The sequence below is a fragment of the Varanus komodoensis genome, unplaced genomic scaffold (genome assembly GCF_004798865.1).
Source record: "Varanus komodoensis strain SLA01 unplaced genomic scaffold, ASM479886v1 scaffold13_3, whole genome shotgun sequence".
In the NCBI taxonomy this organism is placed as follows: domain Eukaryota; kingdom Metazoa; phylum Chordata; class Lepidosauria; order Squamata; family Varanidae; genus Varanus; species Varanus komodoensis.
The window spans coordinates 6,750,663-6,768,413 of record NW_025335409.1 but is presented as its reverse complement, the minus strand read 5'-3'; the positions used below and the strand labels follow the sequence as shown (position 1 = coordinate 6,768,413).

Below are 17,751 nucleotides of genomic sequence, written 5' to 3'. Positions count from 1 at the left end.
GCTCACGAACTTAATCCGTTCCACTACTCTGGTTGCGACCCAAATTGGTTGTGAGCCAAGTCAAATTTCCCCATAAGGTTCAATGTAAATAAAGTTAATCAGTTCTGTAAATATTTTTTTTAATCACAGGGAATTCGGGCACGATCGTGGCCATCTCCCCCCACCCCCCAGCATGACCGCATGCAGGGAAGACAAGCGCGATTGCAATTGCCACCCGATACAGAGTTCACAACCTGAGGAAGAATTTTTCTGAAATTTCTGTTTGCAACCCGATTCGGTTGTTAACTGAAGTGTTTGTGAGCCGAGTTGCCACTGTACAAGGGGTTGTTCTCAAGTGCCAGCAGAAACCCTTTTACAGAACAAGTGAGAGACAGAACCTTAAAAAGCAGGGCTGCAAGTCAATTATGCTTCCATACGTGGGGAGGAGATTCAGCAATGTGTACATGATCTACTTTCAAATAAGCTCCTCAAAGGAGCCTATATTTTCATAGGAATGTAGCAGGCCAATACAGGAGAGAGCACGCACTCCCCTGACAGCCTGCTCATTTGGCTGCGTGGAATAATTATGCCTGTTAAAAACCACACAAGGCAGTTTTACTTATCCCGATCTTTCCATGCCTTGCTAGCCATGAAGATGTAGACCACAATCCAACTGAAATGGCCATGCTTTGCATCTGGGGGACGATGGTCATTTTATGCAAAGTGGGAGGAGTGGCAGACGCTCAGGCAATCTCATGCTCCACATTTCTGCTGGATGCCTGGTTAGAAAGGAGACCTGACACTGGATATGTCATTCCCTGGCTTTTGTAGGTTCCTCTTCTGTCCGCTGGCATGGCCCCTTTACTCCCTCTTGTTAACGTGCTGGCCACAAGAGTGGTTTGAGCTTTGTCCCCAGCCCCTGGAAATCCAGAGTATTCTATGGCCCCTTGGATAGTGCCTAGGGGCCCTGGGACCACTCCCTTGTGGTGCAATCCCATGGCTGTGAGATGCTAGTGGCCAGCCACAGGATAGGTCCAAATCAATGTTTCCACCTTGGAAATGTGCCATGAGGTTGGAGTGCCCTTCCAACCACTGCATTTTTTTCTTCACATTACTGCAGTCCCAAAGTTCTAAGTGCCAGGGGGGAAGGGGAGGAGTGATGCCATCAGGGTACCAGGAATCTCAGTTGCCTTGGCTGCTGCTGCTCACAAGCAGGAGCAAAAGGCAAGATGGCTAAAATTGGCCATCTTTTGCACTATGAAAGAAGCCCCAATGCCATCCTTACAGTAATGCTCCTCCCACGCTCGACTGGATGCCCCACAATCCAAATTCCAAGGGATACAGGCAGCCACATTGTACGGTGCACTTAATGACTGAATTTTATCTTGTATCCTGAACTAAAATATGCATTTTCACACTCTAAAAGAGAAAAGTTATATCTATTAGCTGAGATGCTTTCCATTTGAAGTTACAGAATTAGTGTGTAATCTTTACAAAGCAAACAATAATGCATTTTAAAATACAAATAAACAGTATTCTGCAATATAAAATGTATGAAGTGTATGATCATGTATTATAACCTAGCTATAGATAAATGATAAAAGCGAGTGAATCTCTGGTTCCAGTCATTTTCTCACACTGCATTAAGCTGTTACAAGAAACTGGAATAAAGTGAAATATAGAAAGGTAAACCACCTTGAGTTCCCTGCAAGAGGGAAAAAGGTGTGGTATAATGTAATATTTAGTGGTTAAGAGCATGGGACTTGGACTCAGATCTGGGTTCTAGTTCCTGTTCAGCCTTGGAGCCAGCTAGGTGATGCTGGGCCAGTCACTGACTCTCAGCCCAACCTACCTCACAGGGTTGTTGTGAGGATAGGATTGAGAGGAGCAGCAGAATGTAAACCACCCTGAGTTCCTTGAAATGAAAAAGATGGGTCATAAATATAATGAATAATGAAATAATCCAAATATACCATCCCTTTCTAACACAGTTTTTGTATGGATTCGCAATTCACTGCTTAGGGTTGTTAGGAAGCTTGCCTTTGAGATGGAAATCACTTGTGAAAGTTCAACAGAGGACTTTGTACATATTTACTGAATATGTACAACCACAAGCTAGTGTCTTTTTAAGTTTTGCAGCTGTTTCATTTATTAATTTGGTTGTTTACAATGGAAGTTCTGTCCGTGGTGATGATCACTAATTGTTCAGTCACACATGGGATTCACATGCACATTAAAACCAGCTTCACAGCAGAGTGCTTAAGACAGGACAGTAATGATAGGGTATGGAATCCTTTTCCCTTTGAAAAAAGGGAAAAGGCCGTTCTTTCTATGCAGGGGGCGTGCTCTACCCTGTAATCCACCATGGAGCATGTGACTGAGCATGTGCAGTGTGCATTCGCTTCGGGAACATGCGCCGGGATGACGAAGCAGGATTTGCACACTGACTTTGTTTGAAAAACGTACCCCTTTAACAAAACTAATGTTCAAGGATCCTACGAGTCCTTCCCCGAGCATAACTCCCACTGCGATCAATGGGCCTGCCTTCCCCCAACTTGGTGGTACCAGCGAATACCTCATGTCACATTCCCAGCATGCTAGGAATTGTAATCCAAGTCACTTATCAGGGATCATATCGGGAATACAAGACCGATTAAATGCTCCAGGTGTCCGCACAGCGTCCCTCAAACAGGCGCCCTCCAGAAGTTTCAGACTACTATTCCCCGCATTCCTGACCATTGGCCGTGCTACCCAGGGCTGATGGGAAATGAAGTCCAACAGTTCGGGGCGGGTACCAGGCCCGGAAAGGTTGCGGCTCAGTTGCTCGGCCCCGGTCTGCAAGGAGGCAGGCAACGTGTCGCTTCTACCCCTTTTATGATCTCAGCTCCGGCCGGAGGAGGCCCCGCTCCTTCCCGCAGCGGGCCGCGGGCGAAGAGCCGCAGCGCCGGCCGAGAAGAAGGGACCAGGGAAGATGCTGGGCGCCGCTCGCCGGCACGTGGTCTGCGCCCTCTCCGGCGGGGTGGACAGCGCGGTGGCCGCACTCTTGCTGCGCAGGAGAGGTGGGTGAACCGTGGAGCCCAGGACGGCCTTCACCGGTGGCCAGGAGCCCTCTCCTCGCTTCCCCGAATGCTTCCTGCGACACTCCGGCGCCTTCGGTACCCGGAACTATTTTCCTACACGCGAAGGAAGAGGTGCCGTGGTTGCTCTGGAGCCCTAACCGCGGAGCGCGCGTCACTGCACAGGGGCTGCAGGAAGTCGAGCTTGCGAGATCTGCTTTGGATGCATTTAGTAGATCGCCGAGATCTCCCAATCGCAACCTGGTGCAAAAGACACAAGATCACAGAAATTATGGCATTCTGCTCCCCAGGGATATTTTGCGGGCCGAAAGTGAATGGAGCTGACGGTCCTTCGTGGTCACCCCAAACTTTCCTTATTTCAGTGCTCTCATTTAGGACAGGCAGGAGAAAGTCCTTTTCTTGCAGCTTTGCCGATCTAGTGCCAATCACTAGAGATTTGCCAGTAGATCTCAAACTAACTTCTCTATGTTCATCTTTTCTTGTACCTCTCCTTTTTTTATCTAAAAGAGGTGAGGGTTTGTACGTATTTAATGGAATGTAAGGCGTTCTCACTTCCCAGATCCTCGTTCCTAAGTAAGCCTATTCAGATTTGCAGCCTTACACCCCCTTCAGCTGGTGATTGGGTTGTCGCGTTGTACTCTGGGAATTGTAGTTTTGTCAGAATGCACTGCTGCTAGTGGCTAACGCGAGATTCCACATCTTTTCTTTGCCAGCCCTTCATTCTCTCTCAGTTTGCACGTCCCCTGAAGTATGTCCCAGCATTTTAAATGGGGTTTACTCCTTAGTAAGCGTTCTTCGTAAGCTCTCTTCACTTCAGATGCCCCCAGCGAAGCATGGACATTAGGGATGAGGCCAACAGTATGGTCCAAATCCCCAGTAGATGTCCAATGTTGCCTCCTTGTTTTTCCATTTATAGCCTTCCATAGCCTGCCCTGTCCCCTTATCTTTCCACTATCTTTCCATTATCCTTTGTTCCCTGTAGCATTTTATTTATTACATGTATATCCCGTTTTTTTCCCCCCTTCCAAGGATATGACGTGACTGGCGTGTTTATGAAGAACTGGGATCTTGTGGATGAAGAGGGAGTTTGCTCTGCTGACAGAGAGTGTGAAGATGCTTATAGAGTTTGTCGGATCCTCGACATTCCTTTTCATCAGGTTTCCTATGTGAAAGAATACTGGAATGATGTGTTTAGGTAGGAGTGTCCTTAATCAGAAAGCTTTGCACAACTGTGGACAGGAGGCTGGGATCCTAAAAAGGTGTGATTCTGTTCATAATGTTTAGACTTAAAAAGCCTAACGTCTTCTGTAGAAATTTCTTTTTGACTCAATATGCATTGGATTATCTCTTTAGATCTGCAAAAGCGTTTCTGCACACATGCTTCTCTTCCCCATTCAGCTCCTCATACTGTATAGATGTTCCAGCTGCCCATGTTTTGAGAGCAGATTAGTTTGTGTGTGCTAGGGAGAACTTTAGAATCCCTACAGAATTGTGAGATGCTCCTCTACCACTTTAGCAGCAAACAGAGACCATCACCTTTGTGGTCACCAAAAAGGAAGGTTCTTTTTAGGCTCGGAAGTGGTATGAAGTGGGAAGGAACAATGTTTCATTTTATTATATGTCCTGCTCACCTTACAGTCATCATGGAAATCAATGTGGTATACTTGGGTTTGCCTGGTGCTTATCCTGCTTAGAGGAGTTCTACAATATGATCTCTCAAGAGCATTTTCTGGGACCAGTTGACAAAAAGTTTCTATAACTTATTTTTTCTGTAATTTAATTCCCATAACATAATTGATCATTGTAGAACCAAAAAGGATCCACAAGTTTTCCCATTTCCCCCTTCAAAATTTCCAATGTTTATATTTGACTTTGACAGTGCTTTTTTTGAGAAAAAAAGGTGCCGAAACTCACATCTTGTTAATCTTTTATTAAAAATATTATATATTCAGTTCTTAATATTCTGGCCTTTTTATTGGCAGGACCGGTGGTTGAAAATTTGTAATGTTTTCCATTTTTAAATTTGGGGTCACACTTTTACACTAAAAATTAAAAATAGATTTTCAATTCACCAACTTTTTTTAAAATAAAGAAATTGTTTACCTTTTGCACGTAGTCAGTCACTGTAATGAAACATAATGGTCGCCGCCCACAGTAAGCACTCAGTGCGCGACCACACAACCAATCACAAGCTGAGCAGCGTCACAAGCCAAGCAGTGCCATCACAACCAGCGCGGCCACACAAGCTGCCCGCATGCACCATTTTAATGATTTTGCCGCCGACCTGCTACGCCCGACAGGGTGATTCAAATTCATGTGGAAAAATCCGTCAAAAAATGGTGCTGGAACACCGTTCTGGTGTGTTCTATGACAAAAAAAGCCCTGGACTTTGAGAAAAAATAATATGTTTAATTCCTCTGCAAGTTTTCACAATGTCCACAGTGACTACTGTAAACAAACATAAGTTCCTCTTTCACATACTTTTCTCAGGTCCAAGGGCAAATCTGGCCCTCCATGGTTCCCAAAATGACTATGCCCACATCCCCTTTCCATACGGCCCATCTCCAACCTGTGCTGATTTACTAGTTTCATGGCTTTTGTGAAATTTCTCATCATTCTAAAAGGTCAAAATACCTTAGATATGAACAGATTATAGCAGTAAGCTATGATATGTTAGTCGCTTTTTAAAAAAAATACTCCTCTCAGTCTTTGGCTCCACCTTCTTTGCCTTTGGTCCAACCTACTATTAGAATACAGTTGCCCAAGAAATTCTCCAAATTGATTTGGCCTTTGCCTGAAAGAGTCCCCATCTCTAGTTTATAGTACCATGGAAGTCTATCAGTCAGAAAGCATATTGTTTTCTGAAACTTTGTAAAATTGCTTTGAGGAAACTAGGTGTCCGATGTTTTCATAGATTCAGAGGTCTGTTGTATAACAGTATCTGGGATAAAGGAGACAGATTAATTGTCCTTAGCTGAAATGTCCTGGACAGCTTTCTGAAGGGCTTTGGAGATGGCTTTATAGCAAAATATTTAGGATTGTAACTGAGGCCACATGGGTAGGATTTGAGTTTAAACCTCATCTGATCTGGCAGTGAATTTCCAAATTGTGATAACCATTCTATTTTTTTACAGTTACTTGTTAAAGGAATATGAACTGGGAAGGACCCCTAATCCTGATATTTTATGTAATAAATACATCAAATTCAATTATTTCCTACAATATGCTGTGAACAACCTTGGTAAGTGATTTTCAATGTATTTTTTAAAGAACTGCTAAAGCAACTGAAATCTATTTGAAAAATTAAGATGAGGAACAAATGGGTATGAAAGTAATGCACATTTCCGCTTGCATTTCCCTTGGGTTCTGTGAAGAATCGCTCAGGGCTTTAAGACTGGTCTCTTGGCTTTCAGGCATTGCAGCTGCGATCCTGTATGTACTCACTTTGGAGCGTTAAGTGACACTGAAGTCAGTGGACTTCTTTCTGAGGGGACTTTATTTATTTATTTATTTATTTATTTAGGGAACTTCTATGCCACCCCATTCACCGAAGCCTCGGGGCGGCTCACAAACATAAATAAATAACATCCTATAAAACAATATAATTTAACAGTATAAATTAAGTCGCCCTGGCCAAAGAATAAAATAAATAAATAATGTTAACAATTAAAATAACGTTTGAATAAAAAGGTCTTCGCCAGGCGCCGAAAAACAAATAACGACGGCGCCAGGCAGACCTCTCTGGGGAGCGCATTCCATAGATTGGGCACCACTGCAGAGAAAGCCCTCCTCGGAGTACTTGCCCTCCTAATATCCTTCACGGAGGGTTCCTGGAGAAGGGCCTCTCCCGCTGATCTTAAGGGGCAGGCGGGCACATATGGACGTAAGCGCTCCCTCAGGTAACCAGGACCCAAGCCGTTTAGGGCTTTATAGGTCATCACCAACACCTTGAATTGGGCCTGGACTTCAATGGGAAGCCAGTGAAGCTGACGGAGAACTGGAGTCATGTGAGCATAACGCCCAGTCCCCGTCAGCAGCCTGGCAGCTCTATTCTGAACCAATTGAAGTATCCGGACCGTCTTCAAGGGAAGCCCCACGTAAAGCGCGTTACTGAAGTCAAGGCGGGAAGTCAACAGCGCGTGTGTCACTGTCACCAGGCAGTCGTTCTCCAGGTAGGGGTGCAGCTGATGGATCAGCCGAAGCTGAAAGAAAGCGCTCCTCGCCACTGCTGTCACCGGAGCTTCCAGTGAAAGCTCTGGGTCGAGGAGCACTCCCAAGCTGCAGACCTTGTCCCTAAGAGGGAGTGCAACCCCATTCAGGACTAGGTTCAGTTCACCTTCCCCGAAGCCCTATCCGCCAACCAACAGGACCTCTGTCTTGTCTGGATATACATGGTTGTGCTGTAGGTGTGTCATGGTAGCAAAGAAGGTTATGTGATATATCGAGCCCTTTCCTTAGGAGATAACATTTTCTAAGTATATTTCTTTAGAATGTATACTAATGTACATTTGTGTGTGCATGCATGCACCAGGAGCGGATGCCATTGCCACCGGGCACTACGCAAGGACATCCCTGGAAGATAATGAGGTATTTCAGCAAAAGTACATACAGAGACCACAAGGGCTCTTCAGAAATAGATTTGAAGTAAGAAATGGTAAGTAGCACACCGCCTAAAACTAGGTCTCACATTTAAAATATAACTTAGTTGTTTGAGATGTGGGCAGAGAAGCCTATATAATCTTGACCTTTCCTCCATAAAAGGTGGTTTGTATACTCTGTAAAAAAAGCTCCTAAAATATATTTAGATATTATAATTAGGAAGAGGAAGCCAAAGAGATAATTAATCTTCCTTCATTTGGAGAAGCTATTGTGTTGTCCTGCCAACTGTAAAAGACATTGGGGCCAGATTGTTTGCCATCAAGTTTCACCTAAGTCAAAGATGGCTTGCTTGCACCTTGCCCTAGCTTTTTTATATATGGCAGATGGTTTTGCCATGTTGCTTTGTAGTGACAAATTCCTGAAGCAAATGGAGCACCTCTTCACCTTTAACTTTCAGTGTTTAAACTTTCATTTTAAAGTGAAAGTTAGGATGAATGTGGAAAACGTAACAATGAGAAGCTTGGGTGACAAGCTACTGCCAACCTCCAGCCCAAAGTATCACAAAAACAGCCTAGGCTTCTAAAACTGACTTTCATCGGTACCGAAAGAAGCTTTTTTTGGTCCCTGAAAAGGCTAGCTGCTGTGGGCAAGGCTGCAAGCCAGATAGGAAGATGCTACAGGCAGCATCTGACTCATGAGATGCTGGTTCTGCACCCATCTTGCTATGGAAAATTCATAATGAAATTTTGTTGCAGGTGTATTGCATTCCAAGGGTGTTCCTCCAAAGTTAACATTTGTGTTCTGAATATTTACTGTGGTTGGTCAACACACCAGTTGAGAGCCAGTGTGGTGTAGTGTGCTGGTCTGAGACTTGTGAGATCTAGGTTTTGGTCCCCACTTAGCTTTGGAGCCAACTGGGTGACTTTGGGCCAATCATAGACTCTCAGCTCAACCTACCTCACAGGGTTGCTGTTGTGGGGATAAGATTGAGAGCAGGAGGAAAATTCAAGTTGCCTTGAATTTCTTGAAAGGAAGAAAGGCTGGATATAAATAAAATGACTAAAGATTGCAGTTCTAGCTGAAAATTCTTGAATGTTGACTGTAGAATAGTTCATATGGCATTCTAATAGCTTAAATTATGCATATTTTTGTTCGTAATGCAATTGGATATTTTCCTGTAACATTTGAAATCCGTAATAATTAAAGTTTTAATGCAAGGCATTTTTATCACTCTTCCTTCCCACTTCACAGCTGTAAAACTTCTGCAGGGAGTTGATCACTTCAAAGACCAGACATTCTTTCTCAGCCAGATATCTCAAGATGCCTTGCGGAGAACTATTTTTCCTCTAGGAGATTTAACAAAAGAATTTGTGAAGAAGATTGCTGCAGAGCATCACCTTCACCACGTACTGCAGAAAAAAGAGGCATGGTAACACCTACTGTCCCATTCATGGAAGCGCTCACTGTGGCAAGCAGTACTCACTCAATGGCTTTTGTGCCACCATGATGCCACGGAGTGAAGCAGTAGAAATTCTGAGCTCTGTGCTTTTCATTTAAAATACTATCCCGCTTCAGTTCTCCATAGAAGTTCTGTGAGCATTGCCATGTATGATTGCAGCAGAAAAGCCTGCATCGAGAGGGGCCAGCCACTGCTTGATTCGGTATTGGGGGTAGAGCTTGTAAGCCTCGTCTGACCTGTTTTACCTTCTGCATAGGGCCGGGTGAACTTGCAGTGTTTTCAGGGTCTTAGAATTGTTCCCCAAAGTTTTATTTTGCCTTGTTTGTGTTCCTAAATATGTATTCCTATTAGTTTTCTTTCTGATCAGGAAAATGTGCATTTCTAAGTAGGGAAAAATACCTAATTGAAAAACTATTTTTTCCTTATTTGGAAACGTGCATTTTCCTTAAAACATGTCAATGCAGCTTTGTTGGGAGGGATTTGTCCTTGTGTGCATAACTGTATGTATTTGCAAACTCATGTTTAGAAAATTGCAAAAACCTGAGAATCACATTCTGTTTTGCATTTAGGATTGTGAACAGGAGATGTTTGTATGATTTGTGACCATGAACAAAATTCTTGTACTTTCCTATTTCTATATGGAGAACACCTGAATATAGTTCTTCATTTATCTCTAGAGGAACATTTTGTTTGAAAATGATTGCATGGCCCCGACCTGTGAAACAGTTTGTGTGAGTCACTTGTAGTTGAGATTCTTCAGTGTTCAGTATTGTGTTCATGCCGGAAGCGGTTCCTTAACTGTGTGCATGTGTGTGTACATCTGTATACACACCCTTCATCATTTCCAGCCACACATTGAAGAATAATATGTAAACCAAGCCTCTAGGGACACTGATATGATTAGAATTTTAATGCTACCACTTTGTAGAAGCAGGGTCACATGTGTCAGCAATCTGAAACTAAATGGTCCGCCAAACTACTGAATCTGTGTCTAAGAAGCTGTTGCAAGATAGAATCAAACAGGAAAAGGATATTTTCTGAACTTCTTGCCATTGGATGAATTGGTGACCAATAACGGCCCTTCCTGATTGCACTTTTCCTGATTGTAAGGAACGTGAATCATCTCAGAAGTTGATAAAAGAATTTGTGGAGGAGTGTTTCAGGGGTGAATCCATTAATGTGATAAGAGCAGCCATGGTTTTGTGTCACTGCTTTCTAAATATAATGAACTGTCAAGCTATTTTGGAGTTGTAGTATTCTGCAAGGAATTAATTAATCCATCTTCCATAGCAGACATATAAGAAACGTCTCCCCTTAACAGCTCTTTTTCATGGGAGCCAGACGGCATTTTATTTTCTTCTTGGTGGCACTACTTGTATTAGTGAGGGGGCACTAAGGGTCCCCAGGGGGGCATTCCAGAGACCACAGGATTGCTCAGAAAACTCTCTGAGGTCTGAGAGAGCACTCCAGCATTTGAAAGGAGGTCGAAGACCCGACAGCCTTGAAGCTCCGTTGGAAAGAACTGCACTGGATGCCTCTCGGTTGACTTCAGAGAGAGAAAAAGGGATATTCTGGGGTGGGAGTGGGGTGGTGACTGGAGAATTTGTACTTTGTACTTCATGAAAGGATGTTGCTTTTGCCTTACATTTTCTTTTGCTCCTAGCATATTCTGTGTCATTAACCAAGAGTTTCAAAATATCCATCTCTTTAAAATGATGATTTTATTCATTTGTTTTATTTTAGAGCATGGGCATCTGTTTCATCGGAAAAAGGAATTTTGAGAAGTTCCTCCTTGAAGTGAGTAATCGCAGATCCGTAACATTTACAAGTACTCTGCATGGAGGAGTGATCTATAAATACATATGAAATAATGGATCTGTTTAAAAAACATTCATTTTTCTTGCAGTATTTGGAGCCACGCCCAGGTAACTTTGTTTCCATCGAAGACGGCCAGGTCATTGGAACACACAAGGGTGAGCACAGGTTTTGTCATTCATCTAATGTCAAGCATCGCTTGTGTTTGGAAAAATGGGCAGTGCTTTGGGGTTTAAATATATATATATCATGCCGTGGAGTGTACAGATTTCCATGTGTTGATGTTTTCTAGACCTCTGACCTGGTATCTCTTGAACAGGAAGCCGGCTTCATGACCGGCAGCTGCAGGTTCTGCCTTTCCGGCATTGTCCCATCTCCCACTGGCTTAGCGTCATCACTGAGTCCCAAACCCTGCAGAATGCTGGTATCCCTGTCAAAATTATCTGGAAATAAATACCTCAAATTAGGTAGCAAGCAGTTATACTGCTGCATTCTGTTCCTGTTTTATTAGCTTAATACGTTCTTGGGAAATGGGACTTTCTGAAGTTAACAGAATTTTGATCCTTTAATCCTTTTAAAAGTAAATGTTAAAGCAGTGTAAACATAAACATGCTTAAGGGAGGAATCTGTTAATGCTGGAAATTAGACCAGACATGTAAAAGGAGAATGGTTTGCAGAAAGAGCGGGAGTGTAACAAGAGCTCTGCTGGAGGTTGGCCTTCAGCAGTTTGGAGCTTGGCTGAAGCGGGGAGATTGCACTGGCTAGCGTTGCTATGCCTTTCTTGTTGACTCCGTGAAGGCTCTGGGCCAGATTCCACATAGATCTGGGGAACGGCACCTGCTCTTTCGGGTAGGGGGTCTCTGGTCAGGCAGTCTGCTGTGATTCAGGGTGCAATGCTATGCATGTTTAGGCAGAGAAGAAGTCCAGCAACTCCCAGTAGTCTCCATCCAGTTTGCAAGAGTGGCCACATCTTTATCAGGAAGCAGTGCCCTCTCTGTTCAATGGCAAAACACGGTGCTGTTTTGGGATCTAAGACTTAAGAAAAATCAAACATGTGACCTTAACATTAACATGTTTATTGGCATTGCCACTACATATAATTTGATCTATAGGTTTGGCTGCTATCCTAAATTGCTCACACCTGTAGACTTTGATGCATTACAACAGTTAAGAGTATAAGCTATGAACCAGGTGTTTCATCTGTAGAGCTCACCTCTGCTTTGAACTTATTAGGTGGCTTTAAGGAAGCTGCTTTAAGCAGCTTCCTTAAAGCCAGGAGCAGGAAGACTTCAGGCTTGTGAAATCTACTTTGCTTTTTACCAGAATGGCAAGATCCAGTCACCAGTGCCTGGTGTGAGAGACGTAAACTCAGATGCTGCACCCGTTACGTTGAAGACTTGGCTAGCAGCTCTGTCTGCTTTACTCTTGAGTAAGCACGGGGCTCACAGTCTGGATTTGGGACTTTGATGTGGATGAGAGGGAGTTTTAACCCTCTCTCCTTTCCTGCGGCAGTTCCAATTAGGACTGGGGCCCTGTGCTTGCAATGTATATCGCCGGTTAATGATTAGTTCAAGCACATGTATGGTCAGGACTGCAGTGAAGGGAAAGGGTTAAAGTTATCACCACCCTGCACACCAGAGTCTTCCTCTGAATTGGGAGCCCTGTGCTTACTCTAAAGTGAAAAAGAAAACAAAATTAATATGCCCCCTTGCTTTTAGAATTCAAGAATTCTGAACACAGAAAAATAGTTTTGAGGACCAGGACTGAAGGGATCGCAGCCCTTCTACACACAAATCTACTGCTGTTTTCTCAGGATCTCTTCAATTCAGCAGTGTATAATTTAGGCTGGCAGTGAGGAGGTTGCTGCTGCTGTTAATCTGGTGGAGTCAGAAATCCAGCTTATCTGCTGTGAATCAAACAGATCTACCAGTAGATTCATACCTGCTTTCTGCTCAGCCTCACACTAAATATAGCTTATCAGTATGAGTTGGATCTCTCCCCTTCTTAGCAGTTAAGTCTTAATAGGAAATCTGCTAGCATACTAATAAGACCTACTGAAGGTGGATTTCTTTTCTGTTTGGAAGGTTAGTTCCATCAGAGGCTGCAGTGTAGCCTTCCCCAGCCTGATGTGCTTCCAGATGTCCGGGGGAATAGCTGGCTGGGGGCGGGGGGTGTGTCTGGGAGTCAGGGGTGCTAGGTTGGGCAAAGCCTCTTTAGAATATGTTTCCATGTGATCCCTCAGAGCCATTCTGTAGGAGAATGCAACAAAGACACACGGATTGCTGCAATATACTCACTACCATCTTACTTAAGTTGACAAGGCCTACACACTGGTGGTCTTAGCAGATTCAGATTTTACACTCCGAGTCAAAACATCGACAGATTTCTTCTTAAGAAATGTTGCCATGTGGTTGGAATTACCTTCACAGTAACCGTGGACTTCTTTTCCCGCTTGAAAGATAGCAAAATCCTCAGAAAATTACAGCCCTTTCACAAAAGAGGCTCCAAGCAGCCCTGACACTTGGGTTGCTGCTTATGTACTGTTTCATATTCAGCTGCTGCTCTTGATGAGTTGTATTTTGAAGACCTGGAGAAGAGCTTGCTCCACATCCGAGCTCAGCCTTCCCCAGCTGTGGGGGCCGGAGGGGATGGGGACTTGTAGCCTGATGCCTCTGGAGGGCAGCAGGCCAGGCAAGATTAGCTTAGGCCATGCAATGTGTAAAGGCGCATTTAGGGGCTGCCATTAGGAGCTGGTGTGGCAGACAGTTGTCAGCTTTGCTTTTAAGAAAAGGAGATTTAATATCTTCCACAGGTAGTGACAAAGGCTTGACTGTTTGTCATTAAAAAAATGAATGGATGGATAAGATCCTTATTAACCATGGTAAGTTCCTTATTCAGAAACTCAGAAACAATGCTTTCATCTTAAGAATGCTGTTCTCTTTTGAGAGGAGACAAATGGAAGATGGCGATTTCTGGTGGAATAAAAGGCTTAAGCTGTATTAACAATGCGTTTATTTAAAACCTACTATTACTTTTTAGGTTGTTTCTTGTATACGGTTGGCCAGAGAGCCCGGATAGCAGGCCTCAGATATGCTTGTTTTGTTGTTGATAAAAATACAGCCTCTGGAGATGTCTTTGTGGTAAGTTTGCTTTTGCTTCCAGTGCTTGTGGTTCCTGCCAAAAAAAGTGTCGTTATTACTGCTCTTAGATTGTTGGCTTTTGCCTCCAAAAGAGAAACAAAAGCTGTTAAGTACGCTGGTGTCAAGAAATTTGATTACATTTAGTTAAAACCAGCATTTGATTAACAGAAAATGGAACACACTGTTGGCATTGAATAGCTTAGTAAGTGGTAAGCATGGAAAGAAATTGCCATGCAGTTTTCTTATTCCAAAGCCACTGAACTCCACCCTAGAACTAATATAGATTAGCCTTATCCAAATATTTTATTGCATCTGTTCTAAACAATGTTTGTCCAGCCCGGGCATAACATTTAACTATAATTAATCTTAATTGCAGTAGCCCTAACTCATGCGGAAAGGAAAACTGTGGCAAGGAAAGGGGCCCATACTAATCATTTATTTCCCATATTGATTGAAAGACCTCCACCTAGAAGGCATTTCTCACAATCTAGAAGGCTTTTTCACAATCATCTTCTTGTACACTACATTGACACACACAATATTTCCCATCTGTTGTAAAGTTTTCAAAAACAGCCAACTTGGTTGGCACTTTTTTGCCATTGCAAATTTTTTCATGGGGTGCCGCTTTCATTAATGTATGAAATTAAAACATATCCCGAAAATGTAACCTGAAAAAATAAGTCACTTAAATTGTTATTTGTGAAATAGGTAATGTTAACATATTATTTATATTACAATTGAAATGTACGAGGAGTTGGAGTTGGTACATTTTTACAGACTCCAACTCTGACTCAGTCACCCAAGAATTGCTTCCTGCTCTGGCTCCACAGCCCTGATGGTGACACTGGTAGGCATAGAAGGTGCAACTCAGGTTTGGGGTCAAGGCCAACCGCATTGCTCCAGTTTTCCTATTTACCCAGCGGGGCTGGTGTGATTTAGCTTGCTTAACTGAGACTTGCCCCTCCTCTGGAAAGCAAAGATAGGGACACCCAGTAGACATGCTCGAGGGGAGGATGGAAAGATGGAGAAAACTGCCTTAGCAATGATTTACTCACTGGAGATGTCAAGTTTGATTGTTGGAGAATGTGTGGCCACCGTACATTGTGGGACCGCAACTGCCATCCCCCCTAACCAATTGTGAGTGATTCTGAGAGCTGCAGCATCCCAAGGACCACACCTCCCCCACCCCCAAGTTAAACCAGTTCACTTTTCCCTCTGTTTTAATTTTTTAATGATCTGCTATGCTACACTGTACATTAAAGTTGTTGTGTCCACCTTAAGGCACCCTCTGCAGATCACCCTGCACTTCACAGAAATCTCCTGCGGACAAACAGAGTGCACTGGATTGCGGAGGAGCCCCCGGCAGAGCTGATTCGGGACAAAATGATGGAATGTAATTTCCGCTTCTACCACCAGATGGCACTAGGTGACCAGACTTTTTAAAATTTTGCTGTTTTAAATTTTTGGTAGTGTAATTCTTCTATGGTAAAGCTATTTTGTGTTTCTCAGAAAGAGTGAACATAGACCAGTGACCTGATTTGGATGAGAAGGTAACCCAGCTGCTAAAACTGTTTTGTTTTGTTTTTAGTGCCGTGTACATTAACTCTAAATCAGGACGGGACGGTATGGGTAACAATGGCCAAGCCAACAAAGGCTCTTACGCCTGGGCAGGTATGTGATATGGTTGCTTCATCTTGTACATAACTTACAATCTGGAGGTGTGCCAGGACTTGAACCCTGATCACACTGCTTAAGATGGCAGCCTTAAGCATGTACTTATCTGGTATACAAAAATGTTGAGCAGATTTTGTTTTCAAAGTATATTTGAAATTATTTGCTGGTTCTATTTTGGTTTCTCAACATTTAATTTATTAATCATTTATAATTATGCAATTGAGGCTTATTAATTGATCATAATTCTATCGATTTACTCATCAGTTTTAGTAAGAGTAGGAAATATCAGCAGAACCCACATTTTGAACTCTTGTTGTTGTGAACTCTGAAGTTCTAAACTTGACCTGAGATAAACTGGGGTTCATCATAAGCATCGCTTGAATTTGAAATGATGCCCAGCTGATTCTGTCAGTGAGATTTTGGAAGCACTGAGAGGAAGTCAGGCTGCTAGTGACTGCTAGTGATGGGGGCAGCCCTCAGCTGTTTTTGAAGGGTTGCTGTCTTATATGGACGCACACCCCCTGAACGCCTGCTTACCCAATTCGGTGCAGGTGACGCACATACTGGGGGTGGGTGCAGCTTGATTCCAGAGCACGTGTTTTGTATGCCTGGCTTCTCCAGGGTTCCAAATAGCAATAGACCTCTGTGTTTCATTCTGGGGAGCAGATGCCAATTAAAATAGGCAGTGCCTAGGCAAAATGAGCCAACACTCCTCAATATTCATATTCTGGGTACTTGAAGAGCTTTGAAAGGGTGCATATTTTCAAATATTTTCACTAGAATGGTGGTGCGTTGGTTCAGTCCAGCATGACAGGCTTTTCCTTGCCCTCCTGCCCCCTGCAGCCCTCCATGTGCCGCCTCCAAATCTGCTGCAGAGGATGCCCTGATCTTCTGGATCCGATTTAAGGGTTGCGGGGGGAGGGCTTGCAGGGGAGGAGGATACATCCGTTTTGTTGGTACTATCTGTTCCAGCATTTAGACCTTTGAATGAATTCCCATTTCCAGTAGAAATGGCAGAAGGAATGGCAGTGTAGAAAGTGGCATAATGGTGCTTGTAACTAAGAGGAAAGTAGAGTTCTTGTGAAGCTGTAGGCTCTGCCAGGGTGGTGTTTAACTCCAGCCCAGTTCTCCATGGAAATCGCGATGGACTCTTGAAAGAGATGTGCAGGTAGCCAGGCAGAGGACTGCAGTCTTTGGGCACAAGTCCTCTTGAAGTGGTGCAGCATCTCCTCCTCCTCCTCCTCCACCTCCTCAGAGGCAGGCATACCTTTCAAGTCTTGGCTGTCTGAATCACCTCCACTGAAAACCGCAAGCTGGATTTTCAATGGTGGAAATGTGAAAAGTTTTGCTTTTCACCAGAAATGTATGCAAATTCGCAGCTTAGGAGTTCGCAGCTTAGGAGTGCTCCTCGACCCGGAGCTGTCTCTGGAAGCCCAGGTGACGGCGGTGGCGAGGAGCGCCTTCCTTCAGCTTCGGCTGATCCATCAGCTGCGTCTCTTCCTAGAGAATGACTGCCTGGCGACAGTGACACACACGCTGGTAACTTCCCGATTAGATTTCTGTAACGCGCTCTACGTGGGGCTACCCTTGAAGACGGTCCGGATACTTCAATTGGTGCAGAACAGAGCTGCCAGGTTGCTGACGGGGACTGGGCGTTGTTCTCATATAACCCCAGTTCTCCGTCAGCTCCACTGGCTCCCGATTGAAGTCCGGGCCCAATTCAAGGTGTTGGTTATGACCTATAAAGCCCTAAATGGCTTGGGACCTGGATACTTAAAGGAACGCTTACTCCCATATATGCCCTCCTGCCCTTTGAGGTCAGCAGCAGATGCCCTTCTCCGGGAACCCTCCGTGAAGGAAATTAGGAGGGTAGGTACTCGGAGGAGGGCTTTCTCGGCGGTGGCACCCCATTTATGGAATGCGCTCCCCAGGGAGGTCCGCCTGGTGCCGTCGTTATTTGCTTTTCGGTGCCAGGCTAAGACCTTTTTATTTAAAACTTATTTTAATT

The 17,751-nt window shown here is 43.9% G+C and overlaps 1 protein-coding gene across 4 annotated transcripts in view; it reads left to right on the top strand.

Moving 5' to 3' along the window:
- The first annotated feature begins 2,797 nt into the window (after positions 1-2,797).
- TRMU (tRNA mitochondrial 2-thiouridylase) overlaps positions 2,798-17,751 on the top strand; it is a 16,634-nt gene continuing 1,680 nt past the window's right edge. The window contains exons 1-10 of one of the 4 annotated variants that reach the window (XM_044423475.1): positions 2,798-3,038; positions 4,086-4,251; positions 6,191-6,297; positions 7,588-7,710; positions 8,907-9,079; positions 10,858-10,911; positions 11,021-11,087; positions 13,969-14,069; positions 15,351-15,495; positions 15,658-15,740. In XM_044423475.1, coding sequence (XP_044279410.1) covers positions 2,951-3,038; positions 4,086-4,251; positions 6,191-6,297; positions 7,588-7,710; positions 8,907-9,079; positions 10,858-10,911; positions 11,021-11,087; positions 13,969-14,069; positions 15,351-15,495; positions 15,658-15,740 — 1,107 coding nt within the window. In that variant the 5' untranslated portion in view covers positions 2,798-2,950. Of the gene's footprint in view, positions 3,039-3,105; positions 3,630-4,085; positions 4,316-6,190; positions 6,298-7,587; positions 7,711-8,906; positions 9,080-10,857; positions 10,912-11,020; positions 11,088-13,968; positions 14,070-15,350; positions 15,496-15,657; positions 15,741-17,751 lie in introns of those variants that run through there. The other 3 variants (XM_044423476.1, XM_044423478.1, XM_044423477.1) reach the window with 3 other exon arrangements.